The sequence below is a fragment of the Podarcis tiliguerta genome (genome assembly GCF_965153285.1).
Source record: "Podarcis tiliguerta genome assembly, chromosome: 14".
NCBI lineage: Eukaryota > Metazoa > Chordata > Lepidosauria > Squamata > Lacertidae > Podarcis > Podarcis tiliguerta.
The window spans coordinates 50,719,789-50,742,748 of record NC_139547.1 but is presented as its reverse complement, the minus strand read 5'-3'; the positions used below and the strand labels follow the sequence as shown (position 1 = coordinate 50,742,748).

Below are 22,960 nucleotides of genomic sequence, written 5' to 3'. Positions count from 1 at the left end.
GGCGAAAAAGCTTAGAAAACGTCTACCAGGAAGAAATGGCTTTTAATAGATTGCCATTGCTTTACGTAACATGTTTTGTGCTGGAATGCTAATGATTTGCACCCCTCTTCAGTAACGCTAACAGTAGCATCCCAGTCCAAGGAATGCTGCAGCTTGGGTGCTGATGTTTTGCCAGTCTTCAGTGCCATTTTTTAAAGAGACATCTTGCGTTGCATTGTCTGGACAGCTGTACTATTTTGATGGGCGAGTATTTTCCTGCTGCAAGTCTCTATGCTGCAAAACAGTGTAGCCTTCAAGCCTGTGAGCCTTCAAGCTTGTCTAGCTCCCAGTATTCCAGCTGAGGTGGCCTCTCACTTCCACAGTGGAGGACTGTCTTGCTCATAGGGGAAAGGGAAGGCAGAGCAGCCTGAAGAGCTGCCAATCATATATATATATTGGGGGGGGGGATCCCCTTTGTGTGGCTTATTCTAGTTTTTTCATGGTGCAGTTTTACCTGATGCTTATTATTTTAAAAAACTATTTGTATGTGAAACATTCTGGGAGGTTCACCTGAAAACAATATGTTAGTTAATGAATAAACAATAAACAAACAAACATTGCAACTGTCTTCACATCATGACCCTCAATATATTTTTCTTGGTAGGTCATCCTAAGTTCATACCCCATTAGTCTGCATGCGGTTAAGGTTTTCCTCCCATGTGCATCACTTCACACATTCTTACATTGCATAGTCTTTGCCATTTTAATGCTCTTTCATCTGATTTGAAGGATATTTTTGGAGCTCCTTGCCATTGCTTTGTGTTTTCCCTGCTCTGAACAATCTGATGTCATCAGCTAACTTGCTGATCACACTGATCACTTGCAAGTTCAGGTCATTAATGAATAAATTTAAAAGCATCAGGCCCAATATCATTCATTGGAAGATCCCATTTCCTACAACTTTCTGTTGTGAGAATTGTCCCAATCTCTTTTTCCTGTTCTTTAACCATATCCTGTTTTAATAAATAACAAGAATATATATATATATATATATATTTGCTTTCGTAGATTTTCACGGGTACAGGAATGCAGGTTTTGGTGTCCTCGGGTGTCTTCCCGTGTAAAAGTTGGGGTGTCTAGGCGACGTTTCGACGAGGTCTCACTCGTCATCTTCAGGCTGGTGCTTTCGGCTTCTTGTTACTGGAACAGAGCAGGATCTCAGTGTTTGAGTTCCTATAAATACTGTTGAGGAGGTGTGGTGTATAGCCTCCAATGTTCTGGGCAGAGAGGAGGTTCCCAGGCTAGTGTGCCTTTTCTTCTTTTGTTCCTTAATTACTTGAGGGATAAAGGAACAAAAGAAGAAAAGGCACACTAGCCTGGGAACCTCCTCTCTGCCCAGAACATTGGAGGCTATACACCACACCTCCTCAACAGTATTTATAGGAACTCAAACACTAAGATCCTGCTCTGTTCCAGTAACAAGAAGCCGAAAGCACCAGCCTGAAGATGACGAGTGAGACCTCGTCGAAACGTCGCCTAGACACCCCAACTTTTACACGGGAAGACACCCGAGGACACCAAAACCTGCATTCCTGTACCCGTGAAAATCTACGAAAGCATATATATATATATATATATATATATATGGTCCAAAAAGAACTCCCTTAAAAGAATCAAGTCTTTTTGTCTTAAGACAGTCTTTAAAAGAATCTTTAAAAAAAAAGTCCAGTAGCACCTTAAAGACCAACTCAGTATAAGCTTTCTAGGTATGAACTTTCATGTGTATACACACTTCTTCAGAATACTGTTTCTTCATATACTGTTTCATTAACTTGATTGTGGTGTTTTTAGTTGTCACCTAGAGACATTTGCCTAGAGTGGCAAATTGAATAATAGGATATATTTCTTATCCTATGACTAGTTCTGATATATTGTGATTATTGAATCACTATAGTCCAGTGCAGTACCATATTTCTGATGTTCATTGTATCTCTTGCTGAACAATCTCTTCTGAGACATTCCAGTTACCTGTATATCTGTGAGACAGGCAAATTAGCTTTGAACTTAGTAGATATATATGTGTGTGTTTTCTGTGTAGCTAAGATGTGGTCTGTTCAGCTCCTGACACTGGTGATGGAAAAGGATTAGTTTACTGGTTTTAGCACTTCTACTGAAACAGCAACCTCTCAGCAACCTTTTAAATCTCTGATATAGATTTAAACCTGCAAGAACCAAGAATCGCCATTGGAGAAGCTGCAAGAAGAGTCTTTTGTTGGTGCTTTACTTTTAGTTCAACTGAGAGAAATGAGTTCATGGGTTTATCAGAGGCAAAATCTGAAGCTATTTACAGTTAAGGTATTCCAAGGTTTGGTTGTTACCTTAGTGGTACAAATTCTTCAATATACAGTACTCCTGATTTTTAGGGAAAGCTCTAGGTGAAAGCTTTTAGCCTTCTGAGAACAGGGCTATTGTTCTCAGTCCTAGAGACTATAACTGCAGTCCTAGACTAATCCATATGTGATTGTGCAGTTCAGTATCTAAGTCATAGAGTAATAGCTGTATTATGTGGCTTAGTTGCATGCTAGGGCTTTATTCTGAAGGCAGTCCTTTTATCTCAGTTAATGATGTTAGGGGCCCCAGAGGCAAGTTGTTTACTATTCTATTAACTTCAACTTGTCCTAGCCTGTTTCCATTACGTCCCATTGGCTCTTTCAGTACCTGTACATAGATGTAGTCATCAAAATTTAGCAACATATCATTGAAGTGAATTAAGCAAGTTCATACACCTAAACCATTATGTATGACCACTTGTGAATTTATCTTACATTTTTGGTAGAGTATTTGAAGAGAACAATGCACTACTTCACTGAACTGCATTGATGCTACTAGGATTGTCATTCTAGCAAAATGATGTTTGCCTTACTCTCCTTTTTTAAAGATGTCATTGCTACATTAATAAAAGTCTAGCTCCTTTTACAAATGTGCTATCAGTTATAAACTGTTATAAAGTTTCCTGGCCTCCTGTATATAGTAATCCCGACTATTTTTCAGAGGCATTGAGACAGTTTAAAGTTTGTATTTCCATTATTGTGCAGCGGTTTCTAGATTAGTACTTCCACTAAAATATCACTTAACACATATGAAGCATACTGTGTTAACTACTTGGTTTTTAATGCGAGTGTTAATACTGTGAATCTTATGAGACAGCAGTGTGAAACTGATGTTATATCTTCTTTACACTTACAAATTCGTAAGAATCTGCTCAATTATCTGATGCAACCCAAACCTAAAACATTCCAGATCAATGTCTCCTTTGGGGGAAAATGAACTGAACGTAGGATTTATACTCTTGGCCAACTTGCAGAACTGGATGGGGAATATTTGCTTTTATTGGAGTTACAAATATTGCCAGTGGACTGTAATTCACAGGCTGTATCTGTAACAGGGGTTGGGAATCTATGCCCCACCCCTGATGTTGCTGGGCTACAACTCCCATCTTTACTGGCCATTGGCCATGCTGGCTAGGGCTACTGGAAATTGGAGTCCAACAGTTCTAGAGAATCACAGGTTCCATGCCCCTGGTTTTACAATTATAAAACTCTTTAATATCAATCTATGCCTGTCACTACAGTGGTACCTCGGGTTAAGAACTTAATTCATTCCAGAGGTCTGTTCTTAAACTGAAACGGTTCTTAACCTGAGGCGTGCTTTCACTAATGGGGCCTCCTGCTGTCGCTGGTGCACGATTTCCATTCTTATCCTGGGGCAAAGTTCTTAACCTGGAGCAACCACTTCCAGGTTAGCGGAGTTTGTAACCTGAAGCATTTGTAACCCAAGGTACCACTGTACTTAGTGTTTCAAAACACCCTAAATCTTGAAATACTTGCTCACCTTAGGACATATTATTATATCCACACTCTGTTTATATAATAAATGATTGCTTGGCAAAATTAAACTTATTAGAGATAACTTGAAATTGGAGCACCTCGTATACAAACAGTGGAGTTCACTCATACATTGTTTCACTTGACTAGAAATTAATTCAGCAATAGTTATTGCTTTGAAGATATTGGACACTCATCTCTCACTTGTCCTAGGTGCTAGTGCTGTGGTATTTGATTTTGTGTCACTGTCATTTATATTACGGGCATATCATTTGTGTCAGCAGTGAGGAATCGCCAGCCTTGGGCCACATTTGGCCCATCAGGCTTCCCCATTTGTAAGAGAGGAGGTTTTCCAAAATCCACATCCACTTGTTGGCATATGTGGCATCAGGTGTGCAGCAGATAGAATTGCAGCTGGTTGTACAGCAGATCCCTGCAGAAAGCAGGATTAAACTCCCCAGGTGATATGTGGGGAGTGGAGTTCTGATCTGGCCCGTTGGGTCAAGAAGGTTCCCCATCTCTGCTTTAGGTAGAGGTCTGCCTGCATATTAAATTTGATTTAGCAGCATTGGTGTTGAGAGTCCCACATACCCTGGTACCTTGTGTTACGTACTGCCCCCCCCCTTACGAATGCTTCGGGTTACACACTCCGCTAACCCGAAAGTAGATGCCCCTTGTTGCGAACTTTGCCCCAGGGTGCGAGCAGAAGACGTGCTCTGGCGGGACAGCAGGAGCGGGAGGCGCCATTAGCAAAAGTGCGCCTCATGTTATGAGCGGTTTCCGGTTACGAACAGACCTCCGGAACAGATTTAGTATGTAACACAAGGTACCACTGTACTCATATGCCAGTGGCTCTGAAAGGATGGCACTTGAAGATAGCAAGTATGGCAGAAATATTCAAGAAACATTTAAACATTTCAGTGTAGTATAATGTAGTATAGCTTACTATCAAAATAATATTTTAATTTGCAGAATATGGAAAAAGATGAAGCAATGATAGGTGTTGTTTCTTTTTGTTTTCCAGTGTTTTTCTTATCAATAAAAAAATGGAGTGTGGTGCAAGCAAATTTTTGTTCTGATAGTGTGGTGCAAAGAAAAAGACAGTTGAGGACCACTGTCATAAACTATATTTCTGTACTTTGGGAACTGTGAGGCAGCCAGTGAAAATGAAGCTTTGTTCCTGCAAGATTAGAAAGAAAATATCCCACTGTCACAGCTAACACAGCGGTTTGTCTTCACCCCTGGAGGTGCTTCAGACAGAAGGATGCTTTAAAAATTGTTGGTTTTAGCTTATATTTTTGTACTAATGGATATTATATATATATTGTAGACTACTTAGAGATTTTTTTAAAAGATGGAGTGGTTAGAAATGCTTTTTAAATAAAATACATGTATCTGGAACTTTTACAGATGCTCTTTTTTGTAACTCCTGGTCTGGATTTAACCTTAAACTATGAACTAAATTTAGGAACTGGGCTTCATAGAACCATAATCAGGAAGACTAAATTAATCCTTTGTCCTGGGAAAAGCAAAAGGTTAATGGGCTAGCAAATGTAGACCAAATGATCTAATTTCTTATCTTATATTAGAATAAATTAACTAGAGGGAAGCTTTTAGATTACTTGTAGAAAAATATCAGAACTGTTAACACTTTTTTTTAAAAAAAAAAAGGTTGCTGAACACCTAGCTAAAGCTTCAAGTGTGAAATTTCTGCAGTTTGTGCCTGTGCTTCATCTGACAACAACAAATTAAGTTGGCTTTGTCCCTGGGAGACCTCATATGGAGTTCATATCTCTTGAGTACTAAATCCATGGAGAAACGAAGTCCTACTGATGCCAATTTCTTTATACACAACTAAAAATTGTGTATACATTACATCAGAGCTTTCCAAACTTTTCATGTTGGTGACACATTGCACAGTAATTCAGTTTTACTATCAAATTAAGGAGCATTTGTGCAACACACATACACACTGCAGCCGACTCACAAACGTGTCATGACACACAGTTTGGTAAGCCCTGTATCGTATCATGTCTTAACATCAAACGTCTTAACACCAAACAAGTTGTTGTCTAGGTGCTTTTGCGTGCAGACTCTTTCCAAAGTGGCTGCTCCAAATGTCAATGCACTAAGCAAGGCCCTCTGTTTCTTGTTAACTTGTTAAGTGTCACAAATGAAAATGACACAGGAGTCCCCACAGTCCTCTCTTTAAGACCAAAGCAGGAAGAAGCTCTACAATATAAGCCAGAAATATCCAAAGAACAAGATATGAAGCTCAAAGTAATGCTGAAATGTGGGACCTGGCCTATTTCAGGCCCTGCTGCTCATAGTTTTGGATTTTCCAATTCCCAGTTGTGCAGTGACTCATGGCTGCTGCTCAACAATGGGAACAGCACCTCGTATGTGGTCGCAGTTGGCAAGATTGAGTCAGAGGATATACAGCATAGGATATACAGCAGTGCAAAAAGTAATCACCCAACCTTTTGTGTTTAACTCTTTGGGTAGGAGGAACAGGAATATTAATGAGAATATAATATTGTGTACCACAAAGCAAACACTATTGATAATTGAGCAGCTTAATTCTTTAAAATGGAATAATAAAAATTAAGTTTTGTGAACTTTTTTTTAAAAAAAAGACTGTTGAACTAGGGCTTCCTTTCTCTCTAGCCAGCATTCATTGCTGCTATTAGCTTAGAGTCAGAAACATTTTGTATCTCAAGAGTGAAAGGAAACTTGCTAGATTGTCCAAGTCCCAATTGCTCTGAAGCAGCAGGTTTTGACATGCCATCCCTGTTCTTACTCTTCCTGTATGGTTGCTTCAGAGTAATCTGGAAGGTATTTCCTGGAGGACCTGCTTCTGGACATGAAGGAGGTAGATCAGGATTTTCAGATGCATGTGATGGCCCTAATTGGAAACCATGTAAAGGCTGTATACCCTTTGCAGATTGGAAATGACTGGATTGAGCTATATTTTGTTGGAAGGCTACGCTACTTGGCATTATGTGTTTCCACATGCTAGTCTTTTCAAACTTGTTTTCAGAGATTATCAATGATAATACAATATATTGCTTCTGTACACTGAAGGTTCCCCCCCCCCCCTCTTTAAACATGGTTTTGGCTTTGTAAACCCCAGTTCCAGAAATTAGCTGCAAATGTCCTCTTTTCTCAACAGGGTGAATCGGTGAAATATTTTCTGGATAATTTGGACCGGATTGGCCAATTGGTGAGATTTACTTTTTCTTTGCCCCATTCTGTCCTCCAGTACTTAATACATTGTGCCTTTTTATGTTCTTTGTCTGATATGCTCAAACCATATGGCCGTGAAGAAAAGCAAAAACTGTACAAATGCGTACAGTGTGGTAAATTCAGAACTAAATGGAGAATCACCGAGCAGAACTAAACTCTGCTTACTGTCTTCCTCAACCATCCTTTAACTCAGTGGTTCCCAAATTCCCCCCACCCCAGGACTATTTGAAAATTGCAGGAGTTTGTGAACTACTTAATTATTTTTCTGCCTGTGGTAGCAAATTAATTCCCTAGAATTCAAATAGTAATACAGTAAAATAAATAAAAATGCAATTAAAATGCAATTAAAAATAATACGAATATTAAGTGCAATTGATTTGCCATCTCCCATTTCAACCACAAATCTAGATAACTGAATGAAGTTCGCCTAACACTGGAAAATTCACTGACCACAGTTTGGGAACACCCGCAGTCACTGTTTCCAGTTCTATCTACTCTGTGGTGTAAGACAACTGTTTCTAAGTGAATAAAGTTTACAACCCACCCCCACCCCCCAAAATAGAATATTGTACATAAAGTAGTTAGTACAATTCATATCCTATTTGGGAATTATGCAATTGCTTATATTCATATACTGTCACACAAACAACCTTTTTGTCTTAATACTTTCAATTTGTGTGACAGTATGTTTGTGGGGGACGCGGATGGCGCTGTGGGTAAAACCTCAGTGCCTAGGGCTTGCCGATCGCATGGTCGGTGGTTCGAATCCCCGCGGCGGGGTGAGCTCCCGTCTTTCGGTCCCAGCTCCTGCCCACCTAGCAGTTCGAAAGCACCCCTAAGTGCAAGTAGATAAATAGGTACCGCTTTATAGCGGGAAGGTAAACGGCGTTTCCGTGTGCTGCGCTGGTGCTGGCTCGCCAGAGCAGCTTTGTCACGCTAGCCACGTGACCCGGAAGTGTCTCCGGACAGCGCTGGCCCCCGGCCTCTTAAGTGAGATGGGCGCACAACCCTAGAGTCAGACATGACTGGCCCGAACGGGCAGGGGTACCTTTACCTTACCTTTATGTTTGTGTGACAGTATGTGTATTGAATAATTCCCAAATGGGATATGAATTGTATGGAACTGTCAGCAAGTCAGACTTATATTAAAGTACACACAGCACTCTTAATGCACATGGGCACGAGGTGGATCCTTTGTCTGGCAAAATGTTACTCTGTAACAATTTCTTAGATAATAATGACCTCCACAGTATCATTTCTTTTTCAAGGAAGAGGGATGCTTCCCTCTACCCACTGTTCATATCAGGGGTGCCAACTTGAATAAAATATTTGGGGCAGGTAAGCCCTGCTCCCCCAATCAATCACATGATGCAGTACAGGGGGGCCAACATGACCTTGGCCCCTAGGATTGGCTCTATGTTTCAGATAGAGAGGTGGAACAAAGATAGGTCTGCATTGTTGCTCAGTTCGTTGCAAAATTGTTAAACGTACCACTTCATTTTACTTTGGATGTAATGGCATTGAGACTTGGCCAGGGCCAGCAACAGTGAAACTTGCATGTTGTAGGCTGTCAAAAACCCCAGTTTTTATTGAATATGTTGTAAGGATGGTACACAGAATTTCAAAGGATAGTTCGTGATACTGAGGAGGCTTGTAAACTATTCAGTTTGTTACTTCAAATTGAATTGGTTTACAGCCAGTTCATGCAACCGAGTAGACATAATGAAAATACCTTAAGTGAAGGTGAGCAGTTCATGTAGCAGAGTGGCCTTGTGATTCACTTAAGAACTTGATTCAACTCACATTTTCAGCTGAGCAGGTTACTTAGGATTGATCATTAGTTTCTTCTCTCCTTCCTTTACCCTTCTGGTCACTACCTGACTCAGTGTATCTGTACCCTCTTTCAATGGAAGCAGCTGTTGATCCATTTTGATATTTTCCCTGCCTCCATGTCTCTTTCTGCAGAACTATTTTCCCAGTAAGCAAGACATCTTGCTGGCTAGAAAAGCTACCAAGGGGATTGTGGAGCATGACTTTATCATCAAGAAGATTCCTTTCAAAATGGTCGATGTGGGTGGACAGCGGTCTCAACGCCAAAAATGGTTTCAGTGTTTTGATGGGATAACATCTATACTATTCATGGTCTCCTCAAGTGAATATGATCAGGTCCTTATGGAAGATAGACGCACAAATAGACTAGTTGAATCTATGAACATCTTTGAAACCATTGTCAACAACAAGCTCTTTTTTAATGTCTCCATCATTCTCTTCCTTAACAAAATGGACCTACTTGTGGAGAAAGTGAAGAATGTCAGCATTAAGAAGTACTTCTCAGACTTCAGGGGTGATCCTCACCGGCTGGAAGATGTTCAGCGTTACCTGGTACAGTGTTTTGACAGAAAGCGGCGGAATCGCAGTAAACCCCTCTTCCATCATTTCACCACAGCCATAGACACTGAAAACATCCGCTTTGTGTTCCATGCTGTGAAGGATACAATCCTTCAGGAAAACCTTAAGGATATTATGTTGCAGTGAAGGAAAACTGTCTATTCAAACCTAGCCTAGTTGAAGGCCCAACCTTTATAGCCTGTCCGGTGGATTTTTTAAAAAAAGATCCATGCTGTTACTTGGCTCAAGGAAGCTGCAAAATAGCCAGTCCCAATGGAGGAGCAACAAGCAGAAGGATTGTGAGAGCTCAAGCTAGCTACTGTATCACTTAACTAAAACAAAAACAAAAAACTACTGAAAGTAGTAAATTGCAAGTGCAGTGCCTTCTTTTGAACTCTGAATAACATTATTGCCTTCTGCCTTTTGAAAAGATAATTCTAAGTTTGAAAAATGACGTAAAGACATTTTGTGTTTTTTAATCCACTGTCATTGTGCAAGAGAGTTTGTTGGTTGTAAAGCCTGTCTGCCTCACTGTTTTGGGTGCTGAATTAACAAATCCAGTAAGTTCATTGATACTTCTATTTGGGGAATACATTGCAATATGTCAATATCTAGGTTTGGTGTACGCAAAATTGTTTGCCAGTAACCAGACTGTGCTTGCCAAAATGATTATCCAGCTCTTCTTTGAGACTCTCTACAGTTTCCCTCTTGTCGAAGTTTACAGCTGTAAATTGAACTTGGCTGGCCACACTAGTGAATTTCATTTTAGCAATTGGCCTGAAAGGGGGCAGAAATCCAAGACCTGGGTTGGTGCAACACAGGGCTGTACTTTGCACTACATGTTACAGTGTTTATTGCATTATGGAAAATAAGACTTTTATTTTCTTTTTATTTTACTTTTCATATAGCATGAGGCTGGAGCTCACACAGATGCTCTGCTAAGACATTAACTCTGTTCTCAAACATATAGTTGGAACTATATGAAAACTTTTTCTTGACAGAATATTATGTATGAGACATATTATGGGCGTTCTTATAAAAGGGAAGCTAATGCTATTCCTTAGCCAAATGTTTGGTAAGCAGAGGCTGCTCATAGCACCAAAGCCAAATGCTCTTGAGGTTTCCACTTTACAACTGCACTGAGTTTGGAAAGAAGAGCTCTGCTTTGAACTAATCCTTAATTGTTGCTGTATGAATTTACTAGGTTATATAATATACACTTAAAATATTGTAAACTGTCAAGTTTAAAGTTGCCCCTTTAAGGCTACTACAGAGTACATGTGAATTTGCAGGAGGCTGTGAATAATGTTGATGTGAACTTCCTTTTTAATTCTAAAGTGTTGAATTTAACTATGGGTGCCTATTTTGTGTGTACTGATGTTTCACACTCTGTCTGATATGAGGTATGTATTAACTACACTAAACCCTACATTTTCAGTGCTTTAGACTTTATTCAGGGATCTTCTTAAACATAAGAAATGTTTACCATACTTTTGGTACCATACTTGTCATATCAAATTATAAAGGGCTTATTCTTTCCTGTATCAGAATGCTGTAGCTTATGCCCCTCTGGGACAATCATGTCTTACACAGTAGGCAAAACTCCAGGTATAAATGCCACCAATAACAGCAAACTAAAACAAATCTCTCATGACTTCTGCTTGGACAAATTCCAGGATTTTTTCCCCCTGTGGGGATTACTCACATTTATATAAGCATGTTTTTGTGTGGTGTACCCTACTTTGAACCAGAAATTTTCCACTCTTATAGTGATGTTTTTGCAAAATCAAGCTAGGTTTTGGAAATTAAGAAAGCGTTTGTCTCCTACTTTTTATCTAAAACTAAAATTTCAATAAGACAACAACCACATAGTGACTGCAGACATTTCAACCTTTTGAGATGAAATTACATTTGGAGACTTTCTAGTGACACTTGTCTTACTTTCTAGGACCAATTATTTTACCATTTTCATATCTGCTTCTAGAAAAGAAAACAATATTGCAATTTTGCCATGAGTACGCTAAAGTGTTGAATAATTTTGCAGGCTATGAATGGCTATTCAAGGGTTAAGGGGAAAGCATCTCAGCTACAATTGCCGATTTCTATTCATTGGGTTTCTTCATTGATGTCTCTTTTGAAAATTGAAATTCCACATGCCTAAAAAGATGCTTGATTTGTGTTTCTCAAATAGCTATCTTGACATGAGAAGTTTCAAGAGCAGTTTGTGATGTGGAATATGCACCTGCTTTTAAAGGAGAAAATTCCCATTAGACATGTTCACAACCCATGGCATTCATAAGTAGCTCTTATGTATTCTGGTCACAGTATTTTAATTTGCTTCCTCAGCAGTAATATACAATCTAGAAGGAGCCTTGACTATTCAATTAAAAAATTGAACTTTATGTATTTTCTACCCAAAAGTGCCTCGGTTTTATCTATTAACTTTTCTTTGCCCTTAAGTGGCAGGGAGTAGCACAAACCCATTTATAACAATCTGAACTATGCCACCACTTGCGTTTTAAAATAAAAACTTAGAAATAATATGCTGCAGTTCTCAAATTGTTCTTTTTCTTACAACTCTGCCTAGTCGTGTACTGTATTTCTTTTTCTGTATGGCTACCGTAGTATTTGCATGTAAAATGTATTATATTACTGTGTTCCTTTGGTATCAGATAGTTATCTTTTGGTATGATGGAAGCCCCTTGCTGGGGCAAACTTACCGTAAAGATTTTAGTAGCCAGATTAAGGCTGCAATCCTAAACTATGTCTACCTAGCAGTAAACCAAATTGAATTCAGTGGGACTTGCTTCCCGGTAAATGGAGATTAGGATTGCAGTCAAAATCAAGTTCAACCTAATCCATTTTTCAGCCAATTTATTTTGCCATTTAAGATGCTGTTAGCTCTAGTTCTCCAGTTTCTCATCCCTTCAGCTGCACGCCTTGGTCATGATCACACACTGATATAATTCTTGTGATTAACATTGTAGTAGAAGCTTAGCATCTATCAGGCAGGATGTTTTAACAATTTCAGGATTACAGTGCAGTCTGGTTTAAATAACTAGTTGGAATCCTAAAAGTATCTTTTAACAGTATAGCTTCACACAGATAAGGGAAACCTCTTTTCTAATCATAGCACTGCTCATATACTGTGTTTCAATAGTTTGCTTTGAATTCAAAATCTTTTTTTGCAATCCAGTACAGTAGTATTGGGTGCTCTGCAACCATTGAATTACCCGCTCTTTCTTCCTCTTGCCAAAGCCACAAGACATTTGCCTTTAATTGTAACCCTTGAGAACATTTTGTCCTAAGTACAATTAGCAGGGAGAGGAAAGATTTGTTGTTGGAATACTTGATGTAATGATACTTTTAAGCTGGGAAATCGGTTACACATCAGACAGTCTATTACAGGCCTTGAACTTACGCTTTGGCATATTACATACCAAACAGGCTTCAGCTTCAGCTTCTCATTTGTCAGATGAAGTTTTGCTGTAAATAATGTATATTGTGCATTTGGTGTTTTTAGCCATGGGCAAAGAGGATCACCCCCTCATGTCTTTAACAGGGTGTGTGTGCATATATATGTATTTACATGCATGTGCACACACAGGTGGAAGTAGACTTTCTGCTGAAAATCTGCTTGTTTTTATATAAACTCTCCAGGAGCAAGGACTTGCCGGGGGGGGGGGGGGGATCATTTTTCATCATGAAATGGAAGCTGCAAGTTGGCATGAGTTCACAGTTCCTATGTTATGCTATGCGCACACTGCATATTCAAGTGGACTGTGCACATGAGCAGAATTTACCATGTTAGCATAACAGAATATTGTTGAAACTGACTCTTGAGTTTATCAACTTAGCAGCTGTGTTATCCAAAATAAAGAGTAGCATTCTGCCATCCACAAAAATTTATAAGGGATGAACAGAGATTACCATACTTGGCAAGTTTGAGGCCCATTAAAAAAGACTTTCTGTGGCCTCTGGGATAGTGACTAAAATACCACCACTGCTGTGGATATGGTAGATGTTTCTACTTCTGCCACCAATTAATTTCACTGATTTAAAGAACCCTTATCAATGAGCCAGCAAGTTACCTAGGATTTAGCAAACCTCCCATAGTTTTATACCAACTCTCGAGGGTTGGGGTTTTTTTGATGAGCTCTTTTTTGATGGGGTTTTTTGTTGGGAGGGAGAGATTTGGAGAGGGATCTAGTTTCTAGACTTTCAAACAGTGCTGCTTAAGCATTAACGGTGTGCGTATTGAAACAAAATGCATTGAAACAAAAGCCACCAATGAAGAGCCTGTATGCTTTCCCCCAGAGTAAGGATTTGGCAGCATATTAAAACAACCTATTGGCACTACTGTAGCTATTGGCACACACATAAATCTTTTTTTCCCCTAGCCTGCCTGTTTGTTTATAACTGGGACATGCAAATTCAGGTTTCTTGCAGTGTGCTCTTGAGAGGCTTTGACCATGCAGAAGGTCTGATAAATGTTCTAAAAGGCAAGCAAGTATCCTCTTCAAAACCAACAAAATCAAGCCTTTAGCATTTGGGGCCCTCATAACTTAAAAGACTGTTCCTTATTTTACTCCATTGTGTACTTGCAGATCAACCAAGACTGTTCTCATGATTTATGTGCCAAATTCAAACTGCAAAGACACACAGAATGGTATTTTCAGTGGTTGTTCCACAATGGTAAAATTCCATTCCCTTGTCAAAATACAACCTGAATACTTTCTTGGAAGCATTCACAAATATAGGTAGCTGTGTTCATACACTAGGTTAAAAAACAACAACACAGAAGCAACAGTATGACAAAACCCTTATTAAGACCAACCTAAACATTACAAAATCTACTTTCTAGAAGCACTGTAAGAGCTGAAACAGATGCATAGTTTGTACTACTGGGGATGTGGGCAGGGTAATCAAATGTTTGAATGATTTCCACATAAAAGTCTACCTGCACACACAAACCTAACATTCTGGAGAGGGGAGGAAGGCTGGTCCTGGTTTGCTTGATTAGTACTTCCAGAATCTCTCATGTGGGCCCAAACATCTGTTCTACCAACCTGGATGATTTAGCCCAGCAACAACTGCATCACATGGGCGTTGTTCCCCAGTCTACCTCAAGAGTTCTCCAAAGATTTTCCTAAGCACACCTGGCCCATAGCATGTTATTGGGTTCTTATTGGTAGAGATCATACATAAGAGCCATACAGAGTGGCCATGCTGCAACTGATCTGCTTGGGGACAATTTCATCTGGTTCCTTTCCCTGGTTGGTGGCTGAAGAAAGCAGCATAAATCCAAGTTTGTGTTTGTTTTCTGTTCACTATCTTGGGGGCTTTAGGTCAAAAGTTGGGAGCAGAATAATTGAAAAAATTAAATAGGGAACTGACAAAAATGCTGCCTAGTGTTGACATTATACCTGAAAAGTGATTTCAGAAATGTCTTCCTTTTCAAGTGGTGCTTCATCTATATTCCACATATTTGCACGAGTAGGCTAGTTTTATACCCATATTGCAGACACAGTAGTGGTTTGCCTACAGCTACTAGTGAAGCACAACTGACATGATGAATGCTTGGTTTCTTGCTCACAATTGGCCACTGCACCATATCAGCCCTAGGGCAGTATTCCGTGCTCGGTGGTGCATATAGAGTACTGCCCTAGAGCTCGAATATTGTAGTGAATCATCAGAAAATTGAGTATTGTGGACAGAAAAGGCCTGTGCTTGCCTTAATCTTTAACTTGAGCAAAAAAAGCTTAATTATTGTTGAAAGGTGACAAATTTAAAAATAAGTTGTGATGAAAGTGCCATAATTCATACTGGTAATATTTTTTAATTGTGTGCTTAAAAACAACCCTGGACTTTTGTAAGCACTAAAAGAGTATAATTCTTTGTGACCTATTTTGCTGTGATAGCATCAGCTTATGAAAGCTGTGTATTAGATTTTTAAAATGTGGTGTAAAAATGTGTATTATAGCTTTGAATTAGCTTACTGTTTTGTATATATGAATTTTGTAAATCTATTAAAATGTGACTTGTTACTGTACTTTCTAGTGAAGTGTCTGTAAAATAATTTAAGTTCTGTTAGAGAACAGCGGTGGTCATGTACGCTATAATACGGGGTCAGCAAACAGCAGTCCCTGAGCCGCATCTTACTTCCACAGAAACTGGCAGGCAACACTGCGTCTAAGACACCTCCTTTTGCCAGAAGCAAATGTGTGAGGCAGCCAAAAAATGAAGTGGGTTCAGGGGGAAAGAGGAAGGATGAGGCCATTTAGGCAATGGTTAAAGGAGGTTTGGCTTAGCTGGTTATTTTTGAGGAAGTGGAAGAGCTGGCCTGTTGCTACGGCTGTGTTACTGTTGGCTCCTTCATAAATCTAGTTGCTGCTTTAAAGAATTCCAGAAGAGCAACAGTTCATTACAGCAGTAACTTTCTGTATATGGCATCTCAAAGTTTAATATGTTGTGGTATGAGATTTTGTAGCAATAGTCTACTTCATCAGATGCAATAAATGGGCAGTGAGTTCTTGGAATTATATACAGACAACTCTCAACGCTGGGGTTACTAGCGCATAAGGCCAAACTTATGTATAACCAAACATACTATGATCAGTGGTGGGTGGGATTGGTTGGCATCCATCTGTCTTGGGAGACAATGGAAGTGTGCGCCTTCAGGAGGAAGTCAAAAGAATTGGAGCGTTACAGTGCCTGCTGTGGCTGTAGAGAAAGATACGGGAGAGATGTATCTGGGGCAGATGAAGGCATCCAATTGTGCTACTGGGGGTGTACCATGGTGTTTCTTCTTACTGCATTCTTCCCAGTGGTCATTCCCAGAGGGTGGGATTACCAAAGTCGTCTTTCCTAGATGTCCACCCCCTTTTCACCACCTTTAATAAAATTTAATGTTTGTTGCTAAGTGCATAAAGCTGAATACACACAAGTTAAATGAGTTGCAAGTTGTGAGTTACCTGCACACTTATTCATCTTTCGGAGGCAAAATGTTGTTTTCAAAGCACATATTTTAAAAATGAAATGCAGAGATACTGTTGTATGTCACTGGTATTCAACAGGGGTTCCAGGAGCTCATTGAAGATGTGCTACAGCCATGACACTTTCTCTTAAAAATAGAGAAGGTAAAATACTTTAACACGTGCAGTAAATTGGGACTCCCTTTTGGGCTTGGTTTGGAGAGGCACATTTAGAAATCTAAAATGGTTGTGGGTACCACAAAATATCCATTGCACGTATGAAGAAGTTGTTGGTGCTCGTGGCCTCCGCAAAAGACAAAGCACCACCCAAATGCACAGAACCAGACAAAACACTCCCTAAAACAACAGCAACAATGAAGTTTAAGCATTTTTTAAAAATAGTGAGTGGACAGGTAACCTCAGCAGATGCAAGGAGGGTAGCCAAAAGCCCTTCCTCTTTAGAGGCATTTCATGCTGCGCCATGGATTTAAGGCTGCAGTTGCACTTAGTTGATGGCACCTGTTAAGTCATTTCTCTTCCGCTGCACAGCATCCAATAATAGCAACATGGCTTACATCTGCCTCCCTTTCCCTGATGTCAGTCATGGCTTTTCACTGTACACTGTACGGTTCTTCATACATTACTCCTTGCTCTGTTCATGACACTTTTGTGGAGGAAAATGTACGGAAATTGTAGAATCTTAAAGTTGGAAGGGACCCAAGAAAACTCAGCTAAAGCAGCTAAAAACATCGTCCAAATGAGTAGCTAGAATTTTCACAACATTACCTGTTGCACATCTTGGGGGGGAAATCACTTGATGGTGACATGAACACAGTAGTGCAGATTCCACCTTATTCTACCGCCTGAGTTTTCCCCACCGTGAACAAGCTGTGCTATCCGATTGCAGGGTGAGTAGGTTCCTCGTGTACAGCTCAATGTATTCGCTGGGATCCTAAAGGACTGGGAGACTTGAGAAGCTTTCTACCTTGCCATCTCACTTTCTTTTTCAGTGTTAGCTCTGTGAGTAACCAGAACAAAGTTTGGCCAAGGCCAGGACTGATGCCGCCACATAGAGGATGTAGCACAACCTACTTAACCAAAGGGATGGGAGAGAGAGAGTGAGCAAGCCAGTCAGTCCAGACCAGCAACGTTGGAACAGGATTTCCAAGGTGGTTTAGGCCTCTACTCAGCAACAAGCATTAAAACAAGGGTGGCTCTCCAAATGTTACTGGGTTACAACTCTTATTATCCCTGGCTATTGGGCATGCGGAGGAGAGTCTGTTCTTTTGCGGGGATATTCTGCCTTTCTGATCCCAAAATATCAAGAAATAGGAAAATCAGATAACCCAGCAGCAATGTATCTTACTAGGCAGAGGGCCTAGTAGTGCCCACCCTGTGGAACGCCCTCCCATCAGATGTCAAAGAAATAAACAACAATCTGACATTTAGAAGACCTCTGAAGGCAGCCCTGTTTAGGGAAGTTTTAATGACTGATGTTTTAATGTATTTTTAATCTTTTGTTGGAAGCTGCCCAGAGTGGCTGGGGAAACCCAACCAGATGGGCAGGGTATAAATAAATACTAATAATAATAATTATTATTATTCATAAGCCAGGAGAAATGAATCGGTCTAACATGATGCCTAAGAATAGACAGTGTGGGGATCAGCTGAATCTTTAAGGACAGGGACTTACAGATCCAATGTGCCACAAAAGAGAAGCCCTGTTATGCCTTGTTGCACCATGAGTTGCAGATGTTGATAGAGCTGTGACCAGAGCCTCTTCTGCAGATCTTAAGGTGTGCAGGGTGGCAGGTAATGGGAGAGGGGAATGTTCAGATCAGTGGCGTAGCGTGGGGGGTGCTGGGGGGGCCAGCCGCACCGGGCGCAACATCTGGGGGTTAGGGTTAGGGGGCACAAATCTACGGGTTACGGGGCGCAAATCCACAGGTTAGGGGGTGCAAATTACTTGCCTTGCCCCGGGTGCTGACAACCCACGCTACGCCACTGGTTCAGATACTTGAGACCTAGGCCAGGTAGAACTAGGAGAGCCAAAACTAGGAGACCCTGTATTAAGAGCAGGCCATTAAACTCTGCCGCTGCAGCCATTACACCTCTTCTCGACCTTCACTTGGCCCTTGTGTGCCAGCTGGTGGCACTTGGGTCAGATGTGGCTTCTAGTAGTTGTTCCATTTTAGACAATGACCTGAAAAGCAGGAGCAGAGCGATTTCTGCATTCCCACTTGCTGAATGCTTCCTGTCAGCCTTCACACTCTCCGTGTAGCTGTTTGAGAGCCTACAAATGGTTGCATGAACGCACAGAGTGGATTATTGTGAAGCACCTCATTTCTCAATGCTTGAAATTGTCAAAAGCCATCTGCAGCAGGGATGCCAGCAGAGTGAGCTTTGCCTGGCAAGGACTGGATTGCTGCCACTGATGTATAACTCTTACTTGTGTGATTCTTGGATTCAAGGCTGCTGAGGTGCAAGTGGACCTTTTTCAAAGTGCCCCCCACCCCCCGTGAGTGGGCTGTGACTCGGCAGCATTGCCATAATTCAGCAGGCAGGCTCCCAATTCAGGATGGAGGGGCCTCTTCCCTATTATGCTGAATAACAATAGACCCCTGTGTGTGCACAGCTTGTATTTCTAAGTGGCCCAACCAGTGAAACAACTGGAACTCCTTCCTGCTCCCAGCATGCAATGTGGCCTAGCATTTGGTATTCACCTCATGCTTCCTTGCAGATGGACTCAGCTGTTTGACTCAGGAACCTGAACTCTAAATAAATAAAAGAAAACTAAAGCCAGAAAACCTTACCATGTAATGCAGAGAGTTTGTTTCCCACACACACATCCCTTCAGGTTCATGAGTTTAAAAGTTGTGACGTGCAGAGACTGCAGCCATATAGTTATCAAAGTGGCTGCGATGTTTGACTCTGGGGTCCTCCCCAACTTTGTAGTGCAAGGTCCCAAGTTTGATTCCCAGGTAGGGCTGGGAATATTCCATGACTGAAAGCCTGGTAAGAGGCTGCCAGTCAGGGTTGACAATTGTAGGAATGATCGCCGGGTGAAGAGCACACTCCCCCTCACAGATAAAGCCACAGCTGTCTGAACATCTTGCCCTCTGTCTGACCTTTTGCGGTCTCAGTAGTCTGCGGTGTCCTGTCTGTAACCTTTGTCTCTGAGACCTTTGTCTCCTTCGTCATAGAAGAGTTTGGATTTGATATCCTGTTTTATCACTACCCGAAGGAGTCTCAAAGCGGCTAACCATCTCCTTTCCCTTCCTCCCCCACAACAAACACTCTGTGAGGTGAGTGGAGCTGAGAGACGTCAGAGAAGTGTGACTGGCCCAAGGTCACCCAGCAGCTGCATGTGGAGGAGCGGAGACGCGAACCCGGTTCATTAGGTTACGAGTCTACCGCTCTTAACCACTACACCACACTGGGTCACAATACACTGTGCAAGGGGGAAATGACACGGTGGAAACAGGTGCCAAAATAGCTTTGTACCACCCCACGATCTCACAACTGGAAGATGTGTAAAGGTCACAGCCCAAAATGTATCTGCCTGGGTTTGCATATTGTGTCAATAAAAGGAGCATCCACAGAGCTGGCCAGCAGCTTGCTTGCAGCTCACCTGTGCACAGCTCACCTGCATTATCAACACCTGCCTCATGTCCTTCACTTCAGACACTACTGAGTTGGATTAGGCATCTTCCTGTGTTCATAAACAAAAGTCATTGAGAACCTGAGACCTCCGCTCTAACCAAGGGGACTGTCCCTGCCCCTTTACAACCCTCTGTTGGCTTGTAAAGACCCTTATTGTCTCTTCTTCCTAATTGCCATCCTAGTCTTCCTTCTGTGTTGCCCCTTTGACCTGATGGTGGGCTTTAGGCAAATTCATGGGGAATAAGGCTCTCAGTGGCTACATACTGATGGCTATGCACACTCACCCACACCCACACACACCCACACACAGTGTTGGAGGCATTAGGCCTCTAAATGCTAATTGCTGGGAATCAGAAGTGGGGAACGCTGTCCCACTCCAGTCCTACTTGTGGCATCTGGTTGACCTCTGTGAGATGCCCGATGAGACAGGCGTCTGGTCTGAACCATCAGCCAGTCTCTTCTTATGTCCTTATGGCTACAACAGGGTCATGTTCAGTGACACGTCTATCCATTAGAAAGCTAACTGCTGTCTATTAGAAAGCTAACACCTAAGGGAGAAAAGGCCTTGTCCCATCTGCTCACAAGTGATACAGATCCCAACAAAGTCACATCATGTGGGGTTGTTAACCCTGTGTGTTTTGCTTCAGAGCTGACCTGCAGTGGTATAGGAAAAGCACATTGGCTCTTAATACGCAATAGGCTCCTGATACAAACAGCACCGGCCCTACCATTACATGGAGTGAGGCATCTGCTTCAGGCAGGAGATGCTGAGGGGCAGGGAGCATGTGGCCTGCCCTGTGCCCAGGCTAGCCTTGTACTCTTACATGCAGTGGAGGAACTGTCCTGTTGAAGTAAGATTCAACTGCCAACCTGGGCATCTTCTGTATATGGAAGGAGTGGAGGAACCACCTTGCAAAATGTCCTGGGCTTGCCTGGGATACAAACTCTCCTGTTCTTCTTGCATTTGTATTGAATCCACAGATTGCTTGAGCAATGGGGAAAATTTCCAATGTGCCAAGTTAAGCCCTGGGATAACATGGTGTGAAATTGTGTGTGCACCTATTCAGCCTAAGTTTTACTCAAGATTAGACCCAGTGAAATTAAAGAACGTGGCTTACATCGACTCTGCGTGAAACTGTGTTGAATACCAGCCATACACACAGAGAGATTACACACACACACACACACACACACAATATTGCACGCTCTCCAACACTCCTGCATACCACTTCTTGCTTAAAGAGGTGCTAGATAGATTCTCTCAGCCTGGTGAAGCAGTTGTCATAGCAACAGCAAGAGCGCTGCAAACACTTTTGCTGGCTGACGGAGGAGATGCAGACACATCTTTGCTTTTGCTTCTCGTTTATCACTTGCTGATAAAAATGAAAGAATCTAATCTAAATGTTTACTTTGAAACATTCCCTGCCTCCCTCCCTCCCTCTCCCTGTCCTTCTCCCCCCCCCCACCTCCCTTAGTGATGTTCCCATTTTTTACATATAGCTGCTGTTTTATTTTTAAGTGCCAAAAAAGAATATATAATGTTTATGTTTTGAGTGGCTGTTTTCCACAAACCAGAACGGATGTTTCCCGAGCATTGAAACAGCAATATTTAAGCAACCAGCAGGTGGCAGCAACTTGGTTTACTCTCAATGCACCATTTTCAGATGTAAATTTTTTTTGGTGGGGAGGGATTGTTTTCACCCAGGAATCAACAGCACTCGCCTTTCCGTGTTCACACACCACTGGATTCCATATTTTCCTTTTGAGCGATTCATTTTTCTTTTAACGTCTACTATGATTACGCAATCTGAATGTAGAAAACACTATTACTCAGCCCTTGGTTTTGTCTTGGTCTAATGTGCTAAGATGCACGTTATTACAGCAGTGGCTTTTCAACCGTGTTCCAGCGAACGCTCCTCTTATTTGGATGATTCACAGCAGTCCTAAGAACATCAGAAAGGGTCCTGCTGGATGAGAGCCAAGGCACATCAGGTCTAGCATCCTGTTCTCACAGTGGCCGGCCAGATAGCTGTAGGGAGCCCCTAAGCAGAGCGCAACAGCACTCTCCCGATTTGCAATTCCCTGAAGCTGCAGAAAAGGCCAATAAGAATGGCAGAATAGCTACCTCAAAAGAGAGCTTGCCTACCCCCACTGATCTTAAATTCCTACAGGACCGCCTCTCCTGGTATGCCCCACAGAGGACCTTAAGGTCCACAAATGACAACAATTTGGAGGTCCCAAGGTGGTTAGATTGGTCTCAACTAGGGCCAGGGCCTTTTCAGTACTGGCCCCGACATGGTGGAACGCTCTGTCACAAGAGACCAGGGCCCTGCGGGACTTGACATCTTTCCACAGGGCCTGCAAGACAGAGCTGTTCCGCCTGGCCTTTGGTTTGGGCTCAGTCTGAGCTTTATGTTTCCCTCCCCTTATGCTTTTGATCTATGGGCTACTATTAAAATGAGGCTGCATTTTAAATTGTATTTTTCATCTGTATTTTAAATTGGGTCCCCCCCCCCCAATTATGTTTTTATTGTAATTTTACTGGTGTTAGCAGCCCTGACCCCAGCTCTGGCCGGGGAGGGCAGGGTATAAATAAAAAATTATTATTATTACTTCTTATTATTATTATTATTATTATTATTATTATTATTATTATTATCTTACACTGCAATGTGTGGAGAGGCTGCCAGAGAGTGCTGGGTGCACTCAAAATCATGTTCTCTCCGTTCAGCCAGCCTGTGTCTTGCATGTCATGAAGATCATAACAATATCTTCCAGAATCATTTGCATGTGCTGGGACCATGGTGCAAGAAGTTAGCACAACAG

At 41.5% G+C, this 22,960-nt stretch overlaps 2 protein-coding genes across 7 annotated transcripts in view; both read left to right on the top strand.

Moving 5' to 3' along the window:
• Positions 1-15,549, top strand: part of GNA12 (G protein subunit alpha 12) — a 33,591-nt gene extending 18,042 nt beyond the window's left edge. For all 6 annotated transcript variants that reach the window (XM_083413675.1, XM_083413673.1, XM_083413672.1 and 3 more), the window contains 2 exons: positions 7,036-7,086; positions 9,075-15,549. In XM_083413675.1, the coding sequence (XP_083269801.1) occupies positions 7,036-7,086; positions 9,075-9,644 (621 nt within the window). In that variant the 3' untranslated portion in view covers positions 9,645-15,549. The remainder of the gene's footprint in view (positions 1-7,035; positions 7,087-9,074) is intronic.
• CARD11 (caspase recruitment domain family member 11) overlaps positions 1-22,960 on the top strand; it is a 324,316-nt gene that overhangs the window by 145,620 nt on the left and 155,736 nt on the right. The gene's annotated exons all lie outside the window — the stretch shown is intronic.